The following is a 22,400-nucleotide window of genomic DNA, read 5'->3' as shown; positions in this document are numbered from 1 at the left end:
CGTACCCACTGTATATATAAAACTATGCATGTCAAATGGACTTCATCTACTTTTAGGCATAAATGGGCTTCTACACAATCCAGACTGTCTCTGGTTCAGTCCAAGCGATCAAGGTCCCTACTCAATCCTTTTAGTCCTGCTTTAGTGCACAGAAATGTTCTGCATGAAAATGATTGTCATGTTCTTCATGCATTTTACATTCCTCAGCAGCGAGTCGTGTGGAACGGCAGCGTATGGCAGTGAATATGTGGTGTGAAACGCATGGCGTCAGGCACGCGCGTGTGGGTGGATGCGGGTTGTATTCGAACACCTTTGTGAAGCATGTGTGGGTGGTGATGTTGAATAAACACGTTCCCGGAGCTTCTGTGCTGCTTTCATGAGTGAGAAACGCTCCCACATTTGATGTTTGGAGGAACTGACGACCGAATCACCTCATGCAGAGAGCGGAGGAGGTCAGCGTCATGGGGAAACAATACTACACATGAGATATTAAGCATTAAATATGGATATTTTATAACATAGCCATTCTGATACTTGCGTTTTATTGAGTGTTATTTGCTTTGCCTGATATCTACCCCTTCAGGAAGGGTGGGAAACAGGGCAGCACCACCTCAGTGGTTCTTAATTTCGGAAAGTGTTAGATTTCTCAACACGAGAAAGTACGGCACAATTTTGTTGCTTAATGGATGGTGTAATAAGCCACAGTAATAAGGATTGTGCTGTTGAATTCTGCGCCATTACCGTCCTGAAACATGCTTTGTCACACAGGCACTAATGTGGAATGAATCAAATATCCATTAAGCATATGTCTCATGACTCGAGCCCAAATGAATGTTTGTGAATTTTATGTTTACATTCAGCTTAAAAGGCTCAACATGCATCCCCTCCAGAATGACAGGCAACAAATCCACTTCATTGACGCTTTTAACATCTCTTGCTTGGTCTGTTTTGCTAGTTGCGTCGCTTTTTTGGGTATTTGAGTATTTAATTCACTGGAAAATCCAAAAATAGGCATTATCTCATTGTGATTTAATATACAAGCCAGTTTTGGAGTTGATAATCTGGCAAAAATGCTATTGCAAAAGGTAAATTGGTATAAAATTGATATAAAAAGCCATTTTGGACAGACTGACTGGCAACAAATCCACTTCATTGACACTTTTAGAGTCTCTTCCTTCCTTTATCTCTCTTTTTGGGTATTTGAGTATTTTATTAACCAAAAAATATGCCTTACCTAATTGTGATTTAATATACCAAAAAAAAAAAGCCATTTTGGACTGATGGCAACAAATCCACTTCATTGAAACTCTTTGTGTCTCTTCCGTGCTGCATTTTATACTATTAGTGTCACTGTTTTGGGTATTTTAGTATTTAATTCAGTGGTTTCTCCAAAAAACATGACATTCTGGCAAAAATGCTATTGCAAAAGATGGCCATGTTGGACAGAAGGAATGTGTTATGGTGTCCCAGACAGAAAATTGTGGCCTTCGGTCAGTCACAAAAGTGAATGGCCCTCAAATAGGAAAGTTAATTACCCAATCTAAACCGATTCATTTAGAAAATGTTCAGTTTCCCACCATTAGAAATAAATTACAGCATTACCCAGCCCATGTGTGTGTTTGAGTGGCGACACGCGAGGTTGGATACAATTAGATAATTCATGATTCATAAAGCAGTGAAAATCCAATCATTAAAGATTAGCAGAGACGCTGGAGCTCGTCGTGTCCCTGATTTAAGATGGATCATTTTATTATCGTGCTGCATCAGACGAGCTGCTTAAATGACTTCATACGGCTGCTTTAAACAATTAGAGAAGTCGCTGTACGCTTCGAGTATTATTGCAGTGAATTGTTTTGCAGTGAAAGGTTTCGAGTGAGTGCATGACGCCTTCGCAGTTATTCTTCCTTTTCTTTTGCAACTAAATATATACTGGCCATATTTGAATGCAGTTGTTCATGCATATTAATTGTGAAGTGACTAATTTCTCGAGTTTGACACATGTATTAGTCAGCGGTAGGCGGAGCTGCTCATGTCAAGCCTAAAATCTTCCGGCTCCCCCCCTGCAACATGCTGCAATGCTGATGTCTGCCCATGCAATCAATTTATGAGCTTTAGTAAAGCCAGTGTTTCTCTTCCTCACCGTTTAGCTGAATATGTGTCCCTGTGCAACACAAAGACTGCTGCATCTGCCATTGAACGCAGAATAAATGGAGAGGCACAAAATGTAAAAGGAATTTGGTGTATTGAAAAGCCACCAAGCTCCGGAATGCTAATTCAATGGCCTTTTGATGTTTTCCCATTTATGGCACATAAAAGCCTCATTCTGCATTTGGAAAGAGATTTGGAGAGACATCAGTGAGTTGCTCTGTGCCTCGTGTTGTTGCTACATTGGTTCGGTAGCGTGACACTAGCTTAGCTGTTTTCAGAACAGTGTAGCTTTTCTTGTAGCAAGCTACTTTTTCTAACAAGCAGCGTTGAAGTGCGACAAAATGGTTTATTGCTGTTTTTGTCATGTTACAGTGAGTTAACTGAGGTATATAAAAATATGTGTCATCGATAGTTGTGTTTTTCAAAAATATTACCATGTTTGGGGTCGTTGAGGTTTTTTTGTTTGTTTGTTTGTTTGTTTTTGAAATAATCTTTTTTGCTTGCCAAGGCTCTACTTATTTAATAAAAAATACAGTAAAAACAGGAAAATTGTGAAATATTACAATCTAAAATAACCATTTTCTATGTGAATATACTGTAAAATGTCATTTATTCCTGCGATGTGAAGCTGAATTTTCAACATCATTACTAGTCTTCAGTGTCACATGATCATCAGAATGTTCAGAAATCAGTCACATGATCTTCAGAAATTATTTTAATATGCTGATTTGCAGCTCAAGAAACATGTGTGATTATTATCTGAGCCTAATATTTTTGTGGAAACCGTGAAACATTCTCTCTAAAAAAAATGCTGGGTTGTTTCATCCCATGTTTGGGTCAAATATGGACAAACCCAACCCTTGGTTTAAATTTTTAAATAAGTGTCCATATTTGACTCAAACATGGAATGAAACAACCCAGTATTTTTAGAATGTTGTTGTTCAGGATCATTTTATGAATAGAAAGATTAAAAGAGCATCATCGTTTGTAACATTATAAATGTCTTTACTGTCACATTTGATCAATTTAATGCATCCTTTCTGAACAAAAGTATTAAAGGGGACCTGTAATGCCCCTTTTACAAGATGTAATACAAGTCTCTTGTGTGCCCAGAACGTGTCTGTAAAGTTTCAGCTCAAAATCCCCCACAGATCATTTATTATAGCTTGTCAAATTGCCCCTATTTGGGTGTGAGCAAAAACATACTGTTTTTGTGTGTGTCCCTTTAAATGCAAATGAGCCGCTGCTGCTAAAGTTCCGCCCTTTCCAGAAGAGGGCGGAGCTTTAACAGCTCAACAACAACAAAGCTGGAGAATCTCACGCAGCCAAAATGAGGATTGTCAGTAACGGTGTTCAGCCTTACATTGTTCAAACCGGAGTCGACACTGATGGAGAGACTCAGGAAGAAGTTACAACTTTTAGACGTTTCTGAATGGTTAGTGGATAAATTGATGTAGTTGCTGTGGAGTTGATTCAACTCATCCACTAGCATGTGCCGTCATGTTCATCTTTTGTGTTGAATTGACCCTCGTTTGTGAAGCAGTGCAGTGTAAAATGACGGCATGACAACAACACTCTACTACAACAACTCTTCCTCTTCTCTAAAGCAGCCCAACATGGCCCTGCCCCCTTTGTTGCATGTCTTGGGGGCGGGGTTTATGTAAATTTTAGGGTTAATTATGTCACAAACCCAGGAAGAAACTCATTGTAGTCCCAACCAGCTGTTATCTGTAGTCCTTTAAAAGTGATTTCTGTAAAACAAAATTTGCATTGATCTTTGAGCATTGTAGCGATCATGATCTGGCCTTAATGTAGCATAAATATATAGTGAATATCATTATATCATCATTAATGGCCTAAAAAAAGAAAATGAAATCACAGAAGCAGCTCTCACATATTCAGAAATGGCAGCAAATGGGCTAAATTACTGTTTCCGCCGTAGCGTAACACAAGCAAACATTGCATAAACTCACAATCATCATGGATCGGAGGAGGGCATGAACGCAACAGATTGGTGATTACCATTGTGAGGGGCATTAATTAAAGCTAATTAGTATTTGTCATTGTGACAGAACGTATAAGGAGCCGCATTAGTTTAGCACACAATGACACGAGAAACGCCGGCGCTCATTAAATGGACTGTAACAGGAGGAGATTACATCCTGGAGGAAGTCCATCATTCACCCCCGTGTGGGACGTTAATGGTATAATCGAGCTCTCGAAGGGTCGGCTGCTTAGATATTACATCTTACATTAAATATGAAATATGACTCTGTCCACCTCAATATGGCCTGTCAAGACCTGATTTTTCTAAGTCTGTCGTGTTAAGTTTGAATAAATGATGTCAAGCACCTGGAGACACGATTTGAATGATGGAGCTTGATGGAAAGTGCTTCTTTTATGTCCACAGCAGCAAAAGGCTGTAAATGTTTGAGTCATTTTGACTGCATGAAATCCAGTATTTACAAACCTGCTCCAAACCACATAATTGTAAACTTATTTTTGCTTGTTTTAGTTGTTTTACTTTTCTTTTATGTGCAGATTTTATTGGTTTACCCAGTGGTTGGAAAAAAAAAGTCACTTTTGCTCACCAAAGCTACATTTATTTGTTCAAAGATACAGAAAAAACTGGAAAATTGAATATATTGGAAGGAATAATTTATTCCTGTGATCAAAGCTGAATTTTCAGCATCATTACTCCAGTCTTCAGTGTCACATGATCCTTCAGAAATCATTCTGATATGCTGATTTGCTGCTCAAGAAACATTTATGATCATTATTAATGTTGAAAACAACTTAATATTTTTGTGGAAACTGTGATACATTTTTTTCAGAAATTTTTGATGATTACAAAATTCAAAAGAACAACGTTTCTTTGAAATAGAAATATTTTGTAAACATCATAAATACTGTCATCTTTGATCAATTTAATGCATCCTTGCTCAATAAAAGTAGGCTCTTAATTTCTTTAAAAATAAATAAATAAATAAAATCTTTCTGACGCCAAACTTTAGAACTGTAGTTTACAGTACATCCTTAAAATATTAATTAATTAGGTTTTAAACTAGGGTTATCTATAAGCATTAATTTTTTTATTTAAATTTTATTTAATTTTTTCTTTCTTTATTTATTTTGGTCTGAAAGTTACAAAGTCTGAATAAACATAAAATGTTTGGATTTGGAAAACAAATCGGATTTTATGTGCAGAATGAACAAAGCCCACCTCTCTCTCTGTGTCTCTGTAGGTGGTGTGTGTATCGCTCAGTCTCTGAAGATCCCTCGGGAACCCAGGCCTGGGGAATTCGACAAGATAATCCGCCGCCTCCTGGAGACCCCCAATGCCCGGGCCATCATCATGTTCGCAAACGAGGATGATATCAGGTGTCTCCTTTCTGTTCTTCAAAGACATTCCCTGGCTAACCATTCCCTGTTCTCTTTAGGATCTCCAGCTGAGAGAAACCCTTCATCTGTGCCTTGAGAATGAAAGGAAAGAAGAAGCAGAAAGGAAGCTGTCTGTGTTTCCGAGTATAATACCTGCATACTAAATGCTGTGTAGTAATGTAATGTACTGTACACCGCCTACTGTTTTTAAAATTAACAAGTGAAGCAGCATGCATACCAGACATTTCAAACACATCATCACATTGCATGTTTCATTTCATGAAAATAAATATTTAATTTTTAATCTTAAGTTTTGGTAGTCTGGAAAAGTCAAGAGTAGGTTTGTCAAAATTTTTTTTGAAAATATGACGATACCAGCACTTCCCCCTAGCATTTTGAGCTCTGTTTCTGAAACTTTGATTGGCCATTGTGTTCACACACTCAATAGGTATGTCTGTGATTGGCTACAATGATCAACTTATCAAAAACATGTTGTAAATAGACTTCTTTGACGCTCTTCATCGAGTGCTTACACAGATACACATGGGAGCGTTTAGACGCCCGCTTTCTTTTTATATGAGGGATACGCTCAACAGCACTCAAAATGCTAGGGGGAAATGCTGGTATCGTCACATTTGGTACCGAAGTCGGTACTATTGACAACCCTAGTCAAGAGTCAATTAAGACATTCGGCAACTTGAATCAGCGTTATTTTAATATCACTGAGATACTATTTAGTGTATATTCACTCACCAGCCACTTTATTAGATACACCTTGTTAGTACCGGGTTGGACCCTTTTTTAACTACGTTAATTGTTAGTGCTGGAAACTTTCCTCAGAGATTTTGGTCCATATTGACATGATAGCATCACAGCTGCTGCAGATTTGTCTGCTGCACATTGGTGAAGTGAATCTGCAGTTCCAGCACATCCCAAAGCTGCTCTATTGGACTGTTCGAACCGCCTGCTCTAAGCGGGACTCGAACCCTGGTCCGCCGACATGGGAGTTGGGCACTCTAACAAGGAGCTTAAGACTCTAGCGTGCCTCTTGAGATCAGGGTAGTGAGCTCTTACCATACTATGTCCGTTACACTCACCCCCTAAGCCTCACTCCCATCCGGGTCATGGCACCAAATATAACCCCTCCTATTCGAACCGCCTGCTCTAAGCGGGACTCGAACCCTGGTCCGCCGACATGGGAGTCGGGCACTCTAACAAGGAGCTTAAGACCGCAGTCTCTAGCTTCAGTCACTAGAGCACCTCTAGAGATCAGATGAGTGCGATTTACATGCACAGCTCTTGCCAGCCTATGTCCGTTACACTCACCTCCCTAAACCTCACTCTCATCCGGGTCACGGCACTAATGTAACCCCTCCTGTTTGAGCCGCCCGCTCTAAGCACAGTTTCTGAAATACTCAGATCTGCCCATCTGGCACCAACAAACATGCCACATTCCAAGTCACTTAAATCACCTTTTTTCCCCATTCTGATGCTCAGCTTAAACTTCAGTGGATTGCCATTGTTTACACAACACCATTTTTTAACTAAAAACAGAAAAAGTTTTATAAGTTTGGCTGTTCATTTACACAACAATGGTGTTTTGGGAGACTTGGAAATGGGTTTCAAAGTGCAAGTTTTTGAAAATGATGACATACCATAATACGCAAAGACACAACAAAGGAAAAACTATATATATATATATATATATATATATAGAGAGAGAGAGAGAGAGAGAGAGACAGTGAGGGAGAAGGGAGGAACAGCTACAACAGGCTCATTAACACATTTCTCCTAAAGTGCCGTCCCTCCCAGCAGCCTTTGCTCAACTCCTGCCTTTATCTCATTTGCCACCTGTATATTGTCCAACTTTACTGCACTAAGTACAGATGGAAAGCAATTAAAAATGCTGGGGAGGAAGTTAAGTGAGGCTTTCTGTGCCTGGAGGGAGGAATGCTCTAATTTCCTCTGCGTCTTCAGATTGTGGAGGTCCTCGCAGCTTTCCTGATCCAGTCCCCGAGGTGCTGCTCTGTGCGCAGAGATTTGGCTTCATCACATAGAGCGGACAAAAAAAATGTTTGGCTTTCCTGCAATCTATACATATGTTTGTTGATATAACAGCTGCTGAGGAGTACGATATTTATTTATATGCCTTGGAGGCAAATGCTAATCTGAATTCATACTCATTGACTTTTATAGCTAGCTCAGGCAAAACAGGGGGGGAAAGAATGTTAAATGTTGGGCTTATTAACAGATTGACCTAGGGCATACTAACTAGTTCACACTGGGAAAATATATGGATGACTATAAAAAATGTAAAGAGTGAAAATGGTTGGTTCATTTTCTCTGATGGTGAGTTTTAGCTTGAACTTATGTATATATCTGACATGAGTGAGAATGGAGAGTGTCTTTATTTGAATATCAGTCAGTGAGTTACAGCAAACAGATGCCTGCAGCTCCTGACACACATTTATCTGAACTCGAGCGCTTCACTAGATAAGATATGGATGTGCTTGCGGTGTGCTTTGTTGTTTGAGGCTGATGTATCATTGTTTATGTCTACAGACGAGTGCTGGATTCTGCCAGGAGGAGCAACCAGACGGGTCACTTCCTGTGGGTGGGGTCTGATAGCTGGGGTGCCAAGATCTCTCCGGTGATTCAGCAGGAGAGAGTGGCAGAAGGAGCCATAACCATCCTGCCCAAACGAGCCACGGTGGAGGGTACGAAGATACACTTGCGTTCTCTTGGGAAACTTTGCATTCGCTCAACAAAACTTTTGCGTTCGCTTGAAAATGTTTGCGTTCCCCCCAGAAACTTTGCGTTCCCTCACAAAACGTTTGTGTTCCCATGAGAAACTTTACGTTTTCCCTGGAAACTTTGCGTTCCCTTGCAAAACTTTGCATTCCCTCACAAAAGTGTTACATTCCCCCAAGAAACATTGCTTTCTCCCGCGAAACTTCAGGTGCACTCTCAAAACTTTTGCGTTTGCTCGAAAAATATTTGCGTTCCCTCATAAAACTTTTGCGTTCCTACGAGAAACTTTGTGATTTGCTCTCAAAATTTGTGTGTTCTCTTTGGAAACTTTACGTTCCCTCGCAAAACTCTTGTGTTCTCCTGGGAAACTTTGGGTTCACTCTCAAAACTTTTGCATTTGCTCGAAAAACGTTTGCGCTCCCCTGAGAAACTTTGCGTTCCCTCTTAAAACTTTTGCGCTCCTACGAGAAACTTTGCGTTTTCCCTGGAAACTTTGGGATTTGCTCTCAAAATTTGTGTGTTCTCTTTGGAAACTTTATGTTCCCTCGCAAAACTCTTGTGTTCTCCTGGGAAACTTTGGGTTCGCTCTCAAAACTTTTGCATTCGCTCGAAAAACATTTGCGTTCCCCTGAGAAACTTTGCGTTCCTTCATAAAACTTTTGCGCTCCTACGAGAAACTTTGCGTTTTCCCTGGAAACTTTGGGATTTGCTCTCAAAATTTTTGTGTTCTCTTTGGAAACTTTACATTCCCTTGTAAAACTCTTGTGTTCTCCTGGGAAACTTTGGGTTCGCTCTCAAAACCTTTGCGTTCTTTCGGGAAACACAAAGTTATTTGCAAGAGAATGCAAAAGCATTGATTAGTAATTTTTCCTCCCTTCTCAAATTTTTGTCCCTTAGGTGCTCCGTAACAAAATTTAATTAATTAAACATATTATTTGTTAGTATTACCAAGCTGAAAGAAATAAAACCTTAAAAAGTCACAGTAAATCATAAATAATTCAATAGTGCAATAATTCTCCTCTTTTTTTTTTTTGTTAGAAATTTGTTTTTTTTTGTGCAATCTCTATAAAATGACTTTTTAAAATTGTGTCTTCACAAACAACTGGAAACAATATAAAAAGGCTTGAAAGTCATGAAATATCTTCTTTTAATTCTTTTAATGATGCCTTTGTTGTAGGCACAAAACTAGGGTGTATTCAACTAGACTGGTCAAATATTTCAGTCATCTCAATGTTTTAAGCATACCTGAATTCACCCATTAGATCGCAATGCTCAGACATAACGGAGACATTTATTTCCATTCTCCAGTGGTGTCAGACAAGCATTGCTAACAATTAGCATCAAGGTCCGACTTTAATGCTGTATCCATATAGTGCCGAGTGCATCCGAGCCTCCTCCTGGTGGTTGTCTGCACTCAAGTAATCATAGCGCTGTCCCTCAAGCAGCGGCTCTCCGCTCTGCAGGCAACAGCTCGGGAATAGACCCACCAATTACAGCACTTTTGTCAGAACACATTGTATAATTGTGTCTGTGGGGACAAGGATTAGACGCAGACAGCCAGACAGGAATACTGCTGAGGAATTGCACATGCTCTGTCATTTTACTGACACAAATGTGTGTCATTACTTTAGATGCTTATCTCCTTCTTTTCAGTCCATAATTTTAATTAATTAATACTACTACTACCACTGCTACTGCAACTAGTACTACTACTACTACTACTAATAATGCATTTAAAATCACAACAGACTGGGCCACCTGACCAATCAAAGCAGAGTGGGTCAATCACAACAGACTGGAATAACACAGTTAATTCAATGTGTTATTTGGCATTTCATTATTATTTGTGAAATTTACTAGCAATTTCTGAGTGAAAATTATTTAAAAGCCAATTGTTTTTCACTGTGGTTTCCCCAGATGTTTATCTCCTTCTTTTCCTCACCTCTCTTTCCTCAGCGTTCGATCGCTACTTCCGTAGCCGCTCGCTCTCCAACAACAGAAGGAATGTGTGGTTTGCAGAATTCTGGGAGGAGAACTTTGGATGCAAGCTGGGGATGCATGGAAAACGGCCAGGAAGCCTTAAAAAATGCACCGGTAAGATGTGTTTGATTTTGAGCCATTATGGCTTCCATTTTGCAGAGTTCAACAATTTTTCGGTTTTAAGAGGAAGATGCAACAACAGCCAAATGGCTTTGAGAGGTTTTGAAGTGAGGCCAGAACTCGTTACTTTCTGTGGACAGGAAGTGACACGACTCTCTTTAAGGCTGTCAGGTGCTCCAGCTCGAGCAGTCAGCGCAAACAATGTGTGTTCCTGCCGTAAGGCTTCAGACAGCAGTCCGGGCGACATTTGGATCATTTCCAGTGTCTGATTTCATCACACCTCTCTTTCCTCTCTCTGTGCTAAAAGTCTAAGTGTGCCCGAAGTGACAGTCTAAGAGGCCGAGCGACACAGCTGAACAGAAGGCACACTTATGGGTACATTAACTGCAGACCCACACATTTGTTTCACTCTTTGTGCTAGTTTCTCTACATTGTTCAAACTCTTGTTGTGACTGTAAACATCCAGTAGACTCAAAATGTTTGCCCCACCCTCAGATTCAACTGATTGGTGCATTGATGTAAAACTGACATTTATTTGCTGAACTGTTTTTAACCATACAGTTTTAACCCATTTTAAAACAATGTAAGATGTGGTGAAAAGACCTAGTATGTCCTACTGGTGCATGTTTACACAGACAAACAAAATCATAATTAGTTTACTTATAGTTATTAAATAAACAGGTTTGCAGCCATTGAGACTGCACAACAACTTTGCACAAATTTAATGTCATTAATAATAACAATAATAAATAATGAAATGGTAATTTATAATATTGTAGGAAGATTTAATTTATAATTACAATATAATTTAATAATATAATAATAAGTAATACAATTGTAATGTATATTAAGGTTGAGAGTTTTAACTTATAATATAATATAATATAAATTGTAAAACTGTAATGTATATTATTGTTGAAAGGTTTAATTTATAATAAAAATATTATAAATATAAATAAATAAACAAACAATGAAATTGTAATTTATAATATTGTTGAAAGTTTTGATTTATAACAATATAATATAATAATGAATATAATAAATAAAAATGTTAATGTATATTAATGTTAAAAGGTTTAATTTATAATAATAAATACTAATACATTTTATGTTCATTGATTCATATACTAGTACAATTTTAACATTTCAAGTTGTTTAAATCAACATAATTTCATGAGTGAACAACAATAATAGATTTTTAAATTAACATTTGCTGATTTTGATACCTAATGTTTGATGTTTAATGTTAATTAATTAAATCAAAAAATCGATTCTGCATATTGGTTGTCAAACACTTAAAGTTGGCATGAAATGGAAGCTGCGCTAGACTTTTCTTCTGTATTGTGCTGTATGTTCAAGTGAAATGGCTTCTGGAGCAAGAACAAATGTAGGGGCGGGGCTTGATTTTGTCAGTAGGGAATTGATTGGATGGTTGTGGTTTGCTATTGGCTGATCTCATGTGAGTGACAGGTTGCCCCGGCCTCATCATCAGAGAAGAGAAGAGATGTCGCTGGGGAAGTTATTCTGATTCAAGATTATGATGAACATGGAAAAAAATGATGTGCACAGATAAATTATTTATAATAAATATTGCAATATTCCATAAAAAAATTTTTGATTTCATGTTGACTTTAATAAAAATAAGCAGTATTAGTATTTTAAAAACAATATTAGCTGATCTCTACAGTAACTGTGACACAGTATGCCAGGGGGAATGTTGTATTGTAACAACAATAGCGAACCAATCTGCTGTCAGCCTCGAGCTGCCTGTCGACACACACACACACACACACACGCACACACACACACACACCGGTCAGATGGAGAGGAAGCTCAGTGTGTGCCGTGAGTCACTGTGCTAATTTGAGGGCAGCACAGAACGTGTGACACAGAGAAGATCTCGTCTACCTGAGTGCGTCACTGCTCATGAGAGACTGCAACAGTCCTGCGACCTCAACCCACGAAATGAACACAGACAAACCAGGGTCAGACTCAAAAACTGACCGTGACTGTGTTGGTCAACAGAGCCTGAATATCGACCTTCAGCTGCTGCATTTGAATTCAGATAATGCAGCCATCTGCCGAGGCAGATTTGTGTATGTGTGTGTATGTGAGAGAGAGTGTGTATTTAAGAATGTTTAGATATTTTACTGAAAAATAGGTAAAAAAATACTTATTACAAAATCATTTGCTACAGCCCTAAGCTGAAGAAACACAATGCTTGTTGAAAACTCAACGCAACAATGTCATTCTCTCCGACAAACATATCATGTGTTGTGTCACACAGCAGCCACAGACACCCGACTGCCAACGAGCCCCCAGACGAGTCAATCTGCTCCCGACCGCAGAGCTTACCTGCCCTAAAACACTGTCAACTCAGACACAATGAATTATTTCACTTGCCAAGTGTTATTTTTGCAAGCTGAAAGGATTGTACACATGTAAATATCCTGAACTAGACGTGAACACGAGCTCAAAAAAAAAGATTCTTCATATTTAAAATGTTCTTCACACTAAAACAAAATCTTTCTTTTAAGAATTGATCACTGAAAGGTTCTTTGGGGAAACAAAAACCTCTTATGGATCCTTTATTTTTAAGAGTGTATAGCGAAGAAATATGGAAACAAACAGGAATTTGGGGCAGAATATTTCAAAGGGCTTGCCCCATTTTTATAGAAATAGGCTTTATTTTACATCAAAGACATGAATTGTGATTTGCAACTTATTTTTCGTAGTTGTTTGTAGTTGGAAGATAGTGATGTGTCATTTTAAAGGTGCAGTAAGTGATTTCTGAGAAACTCTGCTGAAAGTGGTTCAGACCGAGCAGCACAACACACTTGTAGCCAATCAGCAGAAGGGGGCGTGTCCACTTATGATGGGGGAGGAGAGAGTCAGCAGTAGGGGGCGTATCCACTGGGGAGAAGAGAGAGTGAGTCAATCAGCAGCAGAGGGCGTGTCAACTTATGATCGGGGAGGAGAGTGAACCAGTCAGCAGTAAGGGGGTGTTTCCATTCATGATAGGGAGGAGAGAGAGTGGGCCAATCAGTAGTAGGGGGCGTGTGTCCAATCATTATGGGGGAGGGGAGAGTCAATCAGCTGTAGATGGGCGTGTCCACTGCGGAGGACAGAGAGTGAGTCAATCAGCAGTAGGGGGCGTGTCCACTCATGATGGAGGAGGAGAGAGTCAATCAGCTGTAGATGGGCGTGTCCACTCATGATGGGGGAGAGAAAGTGAGCCAATCAGCAGCAGGGGGCATGTCCACTGGGGAGAAGAGAGAGTGAGTCAATCAGCAGTAGGAGGTGTGTCCACTCATGATGTGGGAGAGAAAGTGAGCCAATCAGCAGTAGGGGGCGTGTCCACTGTGGAGGAGAGTGAGTCAATCAGCAGTAGGGGGCGTGTCCACTCATGAGGAGGAGAAGAGTGAGCCAATCAGCAGTTGGGGGTGTGCCCACTTATGATCGGGGAGGAGAGTGAGCCAATCAGCAGTAGGGGGGCGTGTCCATTCATGATAGGGAGGAGAGAGAGTGAGCCAATCAGCAGTAGGGGGTGTGTCCACTTATGATCAAGGAGGAGAGTGAGCCAATCAGCAGTAGATGGGCGTGTCCACTCATGATAGGGAGGAGAGAGAGCGAGCCAATCAGCAGTAGGGGGTGTGTCCACTTATGATCGAGGAGGAGAGTGAGCCAGTCAGCAGTAGGGGGGCGTGTCCATTCAACTCTTGCTTCTATATGCTTTTTTCTTGTGTACTGGATGTTCACTTTTTGTTCTTGTTCATCATCTTCACTTTAGTTTTCACGAAGCATTATTTTGCTTCACTTCAGCTATGAGATATCCACTCTTGCATTGCATGATTGTGCATTTTGGGGGTGGAGCATGAAGGGAGGGGCGTGTTTGTTTGGGTTGGTTTCAAACATCAACAGTGTTTGACTGACGGTCATTTAAAATGTATTCTAAAGTGTTTTTATTGTGTTCTGTTGTTGTGAATTAATGTTGGTTTGAAGTTGTGGGTAATAAGTAATTTTTTTTTTCTTGAAGTAAGCGCTTCTCCATTTTCTAATAATCTGGCTTTTGCTCCTGTATGTTTAAGGCTAATGTTGGCTAGTGTTGTAATGTGGCTGAATACTGCATATGCTTTTGTTATGTAAATGTGAACATTAATAAGTTAATGAGCTGATGTTGTGCAGGGGATGGCGTCACATTTCGAGCTTTAGAATACTCAGCACATCAAACTTTTATTGTTTCAAACAAGCAAGAAAAATCCACACTACGACCTACTATCTAATACAAAACCAAGTAAAAATTCACAGCAGAGCTGCTATTAAATCTGCAGTAAAGAGGAGAATGAAAGAAAGAAAGCCATTGTGAGTGACACAAGATTTTAATGTCTCTGTGAATGTACGTTTAGAAAAGTGCACCAGGGGAACGAACGCAACCCTCGGCTTTCATATTAGGAAACTTCCGCCCCTTCTGAGAGAATGTGCTTGACATAATGAACGTAATTATACCATCACACACACCACTCATATTTTGTGACGTCTCAGTCATTCGCAGTACGAGTTGTTTTTCACACTCAAACACAACAACGGCACCATTAGGAAAGCGGAAAAGCTTCATCACACGCTTTCTTCAAACAAACGAACAAATCAGCACAGCAGTCTTCAGGAAAGCAGCATGCTCTCTTAGCAACTAAGTAGATTTTGCTGTATGCAGTGTAAGGATTTGTTTAGCAGGTGTATAATTATCAAACAAAGGATTTACCAGCTAACAGGGAATGTTCTCAGAACGTTCTGGCAAGGTTCTCTCAAAGTCATGAACAAACGTTCCTCCAGTAACGTTATTAGGATGTCCGTTCAATATTATCAAATGATCTCAAAATGTTTGCACAAAAACATTATCTATACAGCGTTCATGGAATGTTTTTTTCCTAGTTGGAAGTTTACATTTTTTTAAATGTAATTGTGAGTTATAAACTCGCAATTGCGAGAAAAATGTAAAAATTGTGAGTTTATATCACACATTTCTGATTTTATAACTCGCAATTCCAACTTAATATTTCGCAATTCTGACTTTTTTCTCATAATTGCGAGTTTATACCCCCGTTTTGTTTTAGGACTCTTATTCTGAAAAGTACCTTTGTTCCTATTCCTGCTGATTGACTTGTGATTAGTTCCTGTTTTCTTTGTTTCCATTGCTGCCTTTCTGTAATGCTTAGCAGACTCAGAAATGAGGGAGATCTGGATCCAAATGCAGTGTTATTTATTTACAAAAATAAATACAAAAACTGACTCAAAACACGGAACATCAGGAACAGAATGAAAAACATGGAACACAACTGTCTGACAATGAACACAGGAAACATTGGAGTATATATAGAGGGTATGCATCGAAGTCACTTTCCCGCCGGAATGCGCTTCCTCAGCTGGACCGAGTGGCAAAAGAAGCTGCTGCGTGACTGGATTTAATAGTGGAAACTGAGAAAACGCGAGTAAAACAAACGATTACACTAAAGGTTGGACTCGAAAGTGTTCCTTATGACATGTCAAAGAAACATAATCCATGGATATTGACATGCAGCCAGGAGTCGTGTTTCCTGACATTTATATGTGCCTGATTTCGACACCCGGGAAATACATAAAGCAAATCTGCCTGTGAATGCTTTATATAAATACAATATCGCTTATATCATTTTTCTATATTTTGTCATATCTTCCAGCCCTAAAACTTGTATAGTTTTTGTCAGTGTTTATTTAAAAACACCCAATTATGCAGAATATAAGAAGGTAAATATTTAATTGATGAGTTGTCAACACAATATATACGGTATGATTTCACCTCAAAATCCAACAATCTGACACAAAATGATAAGTGCAAATCCATGTTTCTCTGCTGGAATCCAGCTGTTTCTGTGAATTGCAGCGATCCATTTGCTTCTTTTTTCTGTAGCTTTCGGCAGTCTTTAAAAATATACCTCAGGTTTTGTGTCAAAGCTATTTGTACAGTCAATCACAAGCTCTTTCCCTTTTGGATGTGTTTTGTGTGTTTTTTGCGGCATTCATGCTGAAAACCGATGCTGCCACTCAGTCTTTGTGCCACTCAGTGAGCGTAACCGCAGTCCTAACAGTCGACGGTGACGTCACGTGCATACCCTCTATACACAAGAGAGGCTAACAAGCGACAGGTGTGTGTAATTAATCACTTTATTAATTAATCACAAGGTTTGGTTGAGGAAACAAGGCAAACATTGGAAGTGAAACTAAGGAACAAATGGAACAGAAAATATATATCAAAATAAAAGTCCTTAAACACAAAACATGGGAAACGAGATGGAATAAATTACACTTTACAGTAGCTTCACATAGAAAACAGCTATTTTAGATTATAATAATATTAACTGTTTTTAACTGTATATTTGATCAAATAAATGCCTTGGTGAGACTTCTGAATTGAAGTGCATAATTCACATTTCACCAATCATATCTAAATTAATAAAAATCAAAGCCAGTTTGTTTTTCTATTCTCCGAGGACTACTATCAGCTATTGGATCCGATTCAAATCAATGACACGCTTGACAGACTATAAAGAGGAAAGAAGCACAAACAAAAACATTAAAGTCCAAAACTCCAGTCTCATGTCTATGTGTCAGTGTGATCTTGTTAAAACCCTCAGTGCTTTTGAATGCTGCAGATGACAAATAACAACTAAATAAAAGGACACCACTGTATGATGTGAAAATCTCCACAATCGTGCGGATCTGGGAAAACAGCACCACAATTTTCTCACCGCACATGTCAACACTAATGCATATCCAGCACATTTAGAGGTTTCTGGTTCTTTATGTACCTCAGATCGGCTGCAGACCTGTCAGGGCAATAAAGGCTCTTTCACAACCTTCAGCCAGGTAGAAGTGTGGTTTCAAATATTTATGGCCTCATTCTTGTAGATAGGGACGGGCAGCGCTAGCGTTAGGCTATCAGCTCTTCGACACAGCCAAGACATTAAATAAAACACACACCAGGCTGTTCCCTAAATTAAGCCATCGATTGCCAGCGTCAATATGTCTAATGATGGAAGACAGTGTAGCGGCGCTGAAACGCCAGGCTTGTCTGTAACGAAGCTGCGGATGGTGTCTCGTTAGGTCAATGAGTGAGTAAACAAGGGCCGTTAGTTGCACAATAATGTCTGCCACAGGTGTGGAAACACCCAGATGAACACAAACACGAGTGTCAAGAGTGCTCCAGATCAGCGCATACTCTTATTAATGAGAAGTGGGCGGAATCGTGACCTTTACATCATCAACATGGAAAACAATCTGCCGGTGTGGAATCAATCACCGCGTGTCGCAGTGGCACGGTTCATGGCAGCGGTGTAATTAAACAGGGCTGATTGCTTGTAAAGAAGGACACTCAGTAGATGGAGATGAGGGGACGCCTGGGAAATATATTCATAGACTCGACTTTTTACGCTGTGCACAGTCGGAAAAGCAAGTGAAACAAATTTCCAACCACATATAAAAAAATATGAGCAATCTTGCCAATACCTGCTAAAATTTTACTTCAAAAATGACTTTAATAAGTATACTTTTAATATAAAAACTCATTTTTACATTGTTTTTATTGCTACTGATTAATTATAAGTGCATTATACCGTTTGGGGTCGATACCATTTTTTAAATGATTGTGAAAGTTGTCTGTTTTTGCTCACCAAGGCTTAATTTATTTGATCATAAATACAGTAAAAACTAAAATATTGTGAAATATTATTACTAATGAAAATAGCTGTTTACTATGTGAATATATGGTAAAATGTAATTTATTGCTGTGATCAAAGCTGGATTTTCAGCATCATTACTCCAGTCTTCAGTGTCACATGATCCTTCAGAAATCATTCTAATATGATGATTTGCTGCTCAAGAAACATTTGTGATTTTTTTTTCAATGTTGAAAACAATTTTGCTGCTTAAAAAATCTGTAATGTATAGAAGGTTCAAAAGAAAAACATTTATTTGAAATAGAAATCTGTTGTAATATTATATAAGTCTGTAACTTTTGATCTGCATAGCTGTATAAAAGTATTAATTTATGTTTTAAAAAATTCAATCAGCATAAATTGAAGGTAATACAACAAAAACTATGATAAATTTATTAAATACACTTAAATAAATTGATTATAATTTAAATAAACAAAAAATAAATAAAAGTGTATATATATATATATATATATAATATATATATATATAATATATATGAAAACTTTCAATTAAAATAGTATTTATTTTATTATTATTTCTTTCTTTAGTCAACACTAATATTAATATTTCTTATTGTTTTTTTATTATTGTTGTTATATTTAGTTTTGTTTTATTGTATTTCAAATTGAATTTAAATAAACTAAAAACAAATAAAATAAAATAAATAAAAAATAAATAAAAATGTAAACTCAATTGTGTGTGTGTGTGTAAAATAAAAATAAATGAATAAATAAAAATGCAAATGTATATATATATATATATATATATATATATATATATATATATATATATATATATATATGTGTGTGTGTGTGTGTGTGTGTGTGTGTGTGTGTGTGTGTGTGTGTGTGTAATTAATTTGTCATTATTGTTTAGTTTTACATAATAGGTAAAATAAATAAAAAATAAATAAAAATGCAAGCTTTAAATTTATGTATATGTATATAATTGCACTAATATTTATTGATATTAATGTTCTTATTGATTTGTAATAAATAAATGAACAATAGTGTATGTTATAATATTATATTTTAGTTTTAATACATAGTCAGTGATTGAATTAGGGATCAATCTGTTGCTGATCTGATTTAAGGACAAACTATTAACCCTTGAAGGTCCGTGTGAAACTCGTGTGGGCTGGTGGTTTGAGACCCTTCACAGACTGACCTACAGTCCCAGATTCTGCTTCTGAACTTTCTCTGTCTTGGTTGTGTAGTTCTCACTTTAGGTCGGTCACACTGACAGCGATTTTCACCGACAAAGCAACCGGAAGTCATTCATTTTCAGCGAGAGCTTAGGCGACATCAGTGGCGGTAACCAGTGATGTGACACGTTCAGCAGAGATTGATTTTTATGTGAAAAGGAAGCAGTGGGAATGCTGTCTTTAACTTTACAACATTAAGACGAGGCGCTTGAGAATCACTTGTGTGGTTTATTTCTACTTAATCCGAAACAAGACATGAAAATGCAACGGTGAACGAACCCCCATGTGCATCTGATGAAAAGACAAAGAAATGTTCCTTCATCTCTCTAGATAACACAACCGTTAGCTCTCAGTGGGTAACAGACATGATGTCATTAGCTGAACGATGGAAGTTTGTCTTTCTCGGCTTCCCCCGTTTGTTCTGAGAGTTTGTGGTTCATCATCACACTTCTGAAGATCACAGCAGACTCATTGATCTCTCAGACATAAGAGCGCTAGTCTTCTCAGACAGAAGGCATATAATAGAGTAAAGGGTTTTTGAAGACGACAGGCGGTGTTTGGAGTGTCACGCCGTGAATGCTAAAGGAGCTGCTCGTTTACCCATCATGCCCTCTGAAAAAAACGCTGGCTTTTATCGTAACATCTTCTGCCCGTTTTAACACAGCGACACAAACTTAATGTACAGATGTGTGTCTCTTTATGTTTCTGTAAGATCAGATGCTGTGCTGTACTTGATTTAACTCAGCACGCTTAGATTTAGAGCAATTTTGGCCATTTCATGGGGAAAAAAAATAATATAAAATAATACAGCAATGCTGTCTCTTTTCCTCTTTCCAAGAGCTGTTAAAGGTTACTATCATGAAAGCACATCCTGTTCACATTTTACTGGAGAAAATTAAGCCTATTTTTAGTTTTTAAATGTTACATTATTTTCATAAGGTATTTTCATGTTTTCATTTACATTTGTTTTGTAATTCCCATGATTTATAATGATGATTCTCTTTAATAATACTTTTAATATATATATATATATATATATATATATATATATATATATATATATATATATATATATATATATATATATATATATATACTGGTTTTATATATAATCCATATATAATCCAATATTAATATTAATATTTTATATTAAATTAAAAATATAAACATCAAATATATATATATATATAATTACACTATTTATTTATGTTAATGTTCTAATTCATTTGTCATTATTATTAAGTAAAATAAATAAATAAATAAACATTTAAACTTCAAATGTATATATCATTGTTATTTATTTATTTTTGTTTTATTGCACTTTTTTATTGTACTTTATATTTTATTTCACTTTTTATTTAAATTTTATTTTATTGCATATTTTATTTTAATTTATTTAAAACAATTGAGGTGAGGATGTGTGTAACTGGCATAAAGTTCCTTTTTCAAAATATTTTCTCATTTCATTCTTTAGATTTTGGAGTAAAATATGACCTGGACGTGTTTTCACGAGATCTGTCTTTTGCTCATCATTTTTCCTTCTATTTTTCCACATCTCCTCATGCACTGTGTGCAATGCATCGATTCGCTGAGAGTCCTCTGCTGGAGTGTGTCATTTATTACTCTGAGTGAGTCGTAATTAAAAGCTTGCATCCTCTGTTGGGACTCGCACCTTGCTGAGGCTCTGGTGGAACAGGAAGTCTAAGTGAACACGCAGCCCTGACTTCCTCTGCAGACGCCACACCTGGCTGCTCTGGCTGATGAGACGAATCCGGCTGTTTTTAGATTGGTGTCAAGAGCTCAGCTGGTCTCGCCTCCCCGGCAAACTGTATCCCCGCAAACCCTCGAGAGCACAAGGTGGCAGAACCTCAGCCGCAACTCTTAATGTGATTTCACGCTCCGTCTTATTGCCAACAATAAGACTAGTCTCTAGTGTCATGACTCTTTCTTCGACGGGGCGAGCGCTTACACAATGACTAACCTGCTGAAAATTATGGAGGGGAGAACGGTTCGAAATAAAATAACTGTTGTCAGGATGTGTTTAGCCTTTCCTCAAACAAATCAAAGCTGCTTAAAAACATGTATTGGACTGGCGGCAGCAAACAGGGCCGCTCCGTGAGCCGTAATGGCTCGGGGAAAGAGGGCATTGGGTCTCGGACAGCATGAGTGTCAGTCTCATTTTGAAGTTCAGGAATCCCATCAGCTTGGAGAAATTGCAGTTATGGGTTAAGAAATGTGCTCCCAGTGGCAAACAGGATCGGCTCTCTGGAACCTGGTCAGATGCATTTGCTTTTTATGGATTGCTTTGCAGTGGCTGCAGGCAGATGGGTCATTCTGTGAAACACTGCCTTTTCTGGTTTGATTTAATTCTATTTATATTATATTTATCATTTAATGTGTTTGCACTGTGCCATCTCAAGATAAATTTAATATATGTGGGAAATAATTAGTGGAGCTTGCAAAGCAAAGTATCACTATTGTTATCTGTAAACCCGGATAAGTTGGCAAAACTCAAAAAAATGTTGAGGTAATCAGTTTCATCAATTTTTTTAAGTGAAGAAATTCAAAGTTTAAGTAAGCAGATCGTCTCGGGTTACTTGTGTAACCCTGGTTCCCTGAATAGGGAACGAGACGCTACATCGAAGTTCCTATGAAAGGGAACTGGCAGATTTCGTTTTGTACTCATACATTTTAATTGCTCTTAACTTGAAATTAGTTAATTAACACAAACTTAAAATTATCATGTAATCTTAAGTTTGATATACTATGAAAGGTCAGTAAGCAGACAGGAAGCGAAGTGGGAGAGAGAGGGGGGGTGGGACGGGTTTGGGAGCGGTCCACCAGCCGGGACTCTAACTCAGGTGCTATATGTGAACCGTGCTGGTAAAATGAGTCAGCTAATTTCGAGCTACAGGCAAAACAAGTGAAAAATGTCAATTTTGGTCAAATTTAAAGGTGCCGTAGAACATTTTTTAAAAAGATGTAATATAAGTCTAAGGTGTCCCCTGAATGTGTCCGTGAAGTTTCAGCTCAAAATACCCCATAGATTTTTTTAAATAAATTTTTT

At 38.0% G+C, this 22,400-nt stretch overlaps 1 protein-coding gene across 3 annotated transcripts in view; it reads left to right on the top strand.

Moving 5' to 3' along the window:
• grm8a (glutamate receptor, metabotropic 8a) overlaps positions 1-22,400 on the top strand; it is a 225,392-nt gene that overhangs the window by 135,026 nt on the left and 67,966 nt on the right. For all 3 annotated transcript variants that reach the window (XM_067391411.1, XM_067391413.1, XM_067391412.1), the window contains exons 3-5: positions 5,394-5,529; positions 8,092-8,246; positions 10,237-10,374. In XM_067391411.1, the coding sequence (XP_067247512.1) occupies positions 5,394-5,529; positions 8,092-8,246; positions 10,237-10,374 (429 nt within the window). The remainder of the gene's footprint in view (positions 1-5,393; positions 5,530-8,091; positions 8,247-10,236; positions 10,375-22,400) is intronic.

The sequence above is a fragment of the Chanodichthys erythropterus genome, chromosome 8, assembly GCF_024489055.1.
Source record: "Chanodichthys erythropterus isolate Z2021 chromosome 8, ASM2448905v1, whole genome shotgun sequence".
NCBI lineage: Eukaryota > Metazoa > Chordata > Actinopteri > Cypriniformes > Xenocyprididae > Chanodichthys > Chanodichthys erythropterus.
Note: the sequence above shows the minus strand (reverse complement) of the source record. Positions and strands in the feature narration are given on the sequence as shown.